The sequence below is a fragment of the Prosopis cineraria genome, unplaced genomic scaffold (genome assembly GCF_029017545.1).
Source record: "Prosopis cineraria cultivar Desert tree isolate PC_DT_omini unplaced genomic scaffold, ASM2901754v1 PC6, whole genome shotgun sequence".
In the NCBI taxonomy this organism is placed as follows: domain Eukaryota; kingdom Viridiplantae; phylum Streptophyta; class Magnoliopsida; order Fabales; family Fabaceae; genus Prosopis; species Prosopis cineraria.
Window position 1 is genome coordinate 34,274,011 of NW_026555337.1, and position 4,578 is coordinate 34,278,588.

Here is a 4,578-nt window from a genome sequence, read left to right on the forward strand (position 1 = left end):
TAGTATATATATATTATTTTGGATTGTATTAATGTATTTTAAATTTGTACTGTGTTTCTTTAAGGATTTAGAAGGAGTTGTATTGTTATTTTAATAATTAGTTTTATGAAGAAAATATGATTGTTTATTGCAAAAAACACTAAAAAATAGTAAAGCATTTTTTACTAGTAGGTTAGTCCGTAAAAATGGGTTGGTGGACGTATAGACCACATAGAATGTGGGTTATACCAACTTATTCTACCAAGCCCACAATCTGCTGCAAGCCAGCCCATAACTTGTGAGTTGGCCCATATTACCAACTCTAATTATATAACCTAAATTATTATAATAAATAAATGGAGACATATATCAAGTAAATTAAGACAATAATTGAGATTTTAAAAATAAAAAAGGCATTAATCATGTAGTAAAATCAGAAAATTGGGAAAAATAATAGAGATCTAATTTGTTAACCAAAGAAAGTCATTTATGATGCATAAAGCAAAACAAATAACAGTAAGTTAACAAGAGTGATACCTTTATGATTTCCCAATTCAAGCATTCTTCCCTCGACCAAAGGATCAAAATCAATAAAAGATATGATGCCACAATTGTCCAAAGAAACAGTATGAAGAGATGGCGGTACCAAGAAATAATAATTCTTGACACAAATGCTTATCATATTTGGTACACCTTCAAAGCAAAGGAACTCCAAAGCAGGGAGATCAAAGTACAGCTCATTTTGTTGATTTTGATTTGCTAAAAGATCCTCATGATAGTATTTCCCAACAACATGTGTTAGTTTAGGAGCATCTCTGATCGTCCAAGACCTTAAATATTTAATTTCTAATGATATTGTGGATGAAAATAAAAATTCCATGTCATTACACTCCCTGATTTCTAGCTTCTTTAAGTTTGGAAAAATGGAACTACACTTTTTTTGATCTTTATAATCATCTTCATCACTGGTTACCAAGTGCTTCAATCTATCACATTTGCTAATTGTCAATTCTTCGCATAATATCATTGAAGCCATGGATAAAGTGAACAGTGTTGATTTTGAATTTAAAGAGAAATCTGCAAGTTCCATCTTCTTGATATGAACAACATGGAGTAGCTGTCTCCCAATGGTAGCAACAGTTTCAATCCATTTCTTTGATACAAGTAATCCCTACAAACCAGCATTGTTATTCAACAATTAAACAACTTAATTTAATTTTTTAAGTAATGCATGGAGATATGAAATCTAGGAAAATAGCACTTCATCTAATTGGCAAATATACATGCCAAATTTTTTCAGTTACATATATATATAGCATGTTAGTTATATATATATATATATATATATTTGATTATACTCAATTAATTTTAAATTTCTAGATACACGAGGCATAAGCACGCAAATATATATATCTGTGGATGTTTTTAGCCTTACTTCTTTACCAATTTTTTTTTAAAACAAGATGTGCTTGCAAAATCTTATTACAAGTTAACTCAATCATGCATCTAAAAAAAAAATCAAATTACCTTTAAATAATGGCAATTCATATAGTAGATACTTTCAACGTTCAAAGCTTATTTTGTTCAGTTGTGAGCCATTTTCTTCTTTGAAATAGTTGGCAATTTATATTTATATTCCTTGAACAATATATATATATATATATATATATGAGACACTTGAAGGAAAGAAATAAGGCAAGTGTAGCATACCATTAGGTTTGTGTGGTCAAGTGGTCTATGTTTAGAAACAGCAAGATTGGTCTCTTCATTAGCAGGCCTCCATTTATTGGGAAAACAGCATGCATGAGCCCAAGAGAGAGCACACGTGGCAGGACTTTGATGTATCCTGTTGGACTTTTGTCTTGAAAGTGGAGATAATAGCTTTTGTATTGATGAACTCTTGAGTTGCTCATATTCTCTAAAAATTCCACTTAGTCTTGGTACTCCACAAAGTTTCATCTCTTTTAGTGAGGGGAGAATAGGATCTTCCTCCTCTTGGAACTTATCAAATATGTATTCCAACTGCTCACTCTCACATATACATATCTTTTCTAGAGATGGAAGGCCTCCAGGAGATAGGATTGGCAATATTACTCTTAATTTGTTGCACCCTTTAATTTGAAAATTTTTAAATTTTGGGAACAACGGTAAGTCATTGTAACTCTTTTGATTACTATCACCATCTTCATCATTTATGATGTGTTCCAGCTTATTACAATCTTTAATTGTTAATTCTTCCAGTTCCTCAAGACTTTGAGTAGTGGATGGCTGAAAAATTGATGTCAACATTAGACAATCTTCCAATCTTATGGACTTGAGACGACATAAGTTGAAGTTACCATTAGAAAATATGCTCTTCAATCTCTCACAATCTTTCAACTCTACAATCTCTAATTTCTCAAAAAATCTAGATAGATTATTAGCATTTACAAAGCACTCCATGTGAGGATATGAGCACAAATGAAGAACAATCAAATCATTCAATATTCCTCCCTCATCTATTGCAACAAGATCCGGGACAAGATTCTTCCATATTCTTTGTTCACCCTCGCCTTCCAAGATAAGAAGTTCGGCTCTTTCCACAAGTTTCTTAAATGTTGCATCTGAGACTAAATGACTTAGTTTGTCCATTTGAAAGTATCTTGACATGGAACCAAGATCTTCAAAATAATCTAAAAGATCATCAGAAGATATACAATATTTATCTAATGTAAGAAGAGATCTATTTTAAGAAATTGCATCTTCTTCTTTAGCATCACATTCATTACCAATAAAAGTTAACTCTTCTAATTGTGAGCATTTTTCAAGCACTGTAAAAGGATTATTCTCTTCAATTTCACATCCTTCTACCTACAATGATCTCAACTTCTTTAATTTCAAAAATTCTATTGGTAATTTAATGATTTAACAATCATAAAACCAAAAAGTCTCAAGACTCAACAAGTTTCCTAAGATAGAGATGTCTCCTAACTCTAAATTCTTCAAGATGAGTGTTCGAATATCCTTTAATGATTGAAGTAATTTACCAATGATAGAACTTTAATTCTTGGGTAACTATAATGATCCAAAATGAAAACTCTAAGCGTTCTCATCTCATTAAAGAATGTTTCTGAGACCTCTAAGTCCTCTGAACTACTTAGAAAGATTAATAGGAACTCTAATTTTTTTCCATCAAATTCACTAGGAAAATCATCATTCTTCCAAAGCAAATATCTCAAGTTCTCTTTTATAGACTTTTTCGAATCCGTGATTGATTGAATATCTTTGTCTCCTATCCACAAGGCCACCTCACGAACCAAATCATGCATCTTCACAAGATCTCTTTCACCACTCAACAGCAAAGAAGAACCTATGAGTTCCCCTATAGCAACATGCACTTCCAGTATTCTTTTGAATAATACTTGTCATTTTTTCCAAAAGAGCTTAACCCTATACCAATTCTAGTTAAAACTTGAATAGGAATTTCTTCATCTTTTGGGAACATGGAAGATATCAAAAAGAGTTCTTTGGCCTTTTCTTTTTTCAAGTGGTCATAACTTAACTTCAAGCATTTACCAACATCTTTTAAATTTTCATCATCGGTATCAAGCATTGACATAAAAGTCTTCAAGGTTATCGAAGCAACCTTCCAATCATTAGCAGGCAATTTTTTTAACATTCTTGTAATTGCTACAATTGCAACTGGTACTCCTCGACATTGCTTCACAATATCTCAAACTAACTTCTTAGAAATGTTGGAATTATTCATACTAGCATTTGCATGGAAAAGATTTAATGCATCCTCCTCATTTAGCTTCTCTAGTTGAATGATCTTTTGGCATCCCATATTTTGACAAATGTTTATGTTGCATGTAGTTATCAGTACACTGCAATCCTTATGCTGGGAGATAGATGGAATCCCTAACTTTTTCTTGAGATCAAACTCTTCCCACATATCATCTAGTATTATAAGTAGCTTTTCTTCCATACTAGTGATTTGGGACCATATTCCCTCTAAGAGTTCTTCCTCCTTTTCATCCTTTGATTTCAAATCTAATTGTCTCACAATTTCACGTTGAATGTTTTTGAAATCAGGAGGCTTAGACACAACAAGAAAGATAACTTTGCTAAAATGAGATCCTTCAAGATTTTCACTGACTTTTAATGCCATCAATGTTTTGCCTGTTCCTCCTAAGCCTTGTAATCCAACCATATTACAATTTTCATCTTCTAATGCCTTCATTAGATCTTAAAACTTTGATTTTCTACTCTCAAAATCAAGGAAGATTTGTGGCATATTGTATTTTATGCTTGAAACATCAGCTCGACCTGCTACTATGCTCACGTTATTGCATCTTTCGAGGAGGTCTTCAATCTGCAGAGTTTTGTGCCAATTCCTTGCCTCTTTGATATTGCCACCAAAAATTAGGACATAAATCAAAAAAGCACATCTTCTTTGCTTTAGTGTTATCTTTAATGAGACTATTTGCTTCATTTGCCCATTGTTGCACTTCATTCGTGATTATTGAAACACCTTTGGCTTTTCCAATTTTCATGTTGGTATCCTTGTGCTTTGCAACCAGCCTTTCCCTTTCTTTATGAAAATTTTCAACATAACTA

General features: G+C 32.2%; 2 protein-coding genes across 2 annotated transcripts; both read right to left on the reverse strand.

The window, feature by feature from the left end:
- Positions 1 to 466: 466 nt before the first annotated feature.
- Positions 467 to 2,992, reverse strand: LOC129314095 (uncharacterized). Its single transcript, XM_054957468.1, has 2 exons — positions 1,690 to 2,992; positions 467 to 1,150 (listed from the first exon to the last, which is right to left on the reverse strand). The coding sequence occupies exons 1-2, from the start codon at positions 2,626 to 2,628 to the stop codon at positions 467 to 469; spliced, it is 1,623 nt and encodes a 540-aa protein (XP_054813443.1). The 5' UTR covers positions 2,629 to 2,992.
- Positions 2,993 to 3,691: 699 nt separating this feature from the next.
- On the reverse strand, positions 3,692 to 4,201 carry LOC129314096 (putative disease resistance protein At3g15700). Its single transcript, XM_054957469.1, has one exon. The coding sequence runs from the start codon at positions 4,199 to 4,201 to the stop codon at positions 3,692 to 3,694; it is 510 nt and encodes a 169-aa protein (XP_054813444.1).
- Between the last annotated feature and the right edge of the window lie 377 nt (positions 4,202 to 4,578).

What these genes read in the sequence shown, in the direction of transcription:
- LOC129314095 (XM_054957468.1), bottom strand. Translation starts at nt 2,628, where the DNA reads ATGTCAAGATACTTTCAAATGGACAAACTAAGTCATTTAGTCTCAGAT. An exon ending in TTGACCACACAAACCTAATG is followed by an intron (nt 1,151 to 1,689) that starts GTATGCTACACT and finishes GCTGGTTTGTAG; the next exon opens with GGATTACTTGTATCAAAGAA.
- LOC129314096 (XM_054957469.1), bottom strand. Translation starts at nt 4,201, where the DNA reads ATGAAGGCATTAGAAGATGAAAATTGTAATATGGTTGGATTACAAGGC.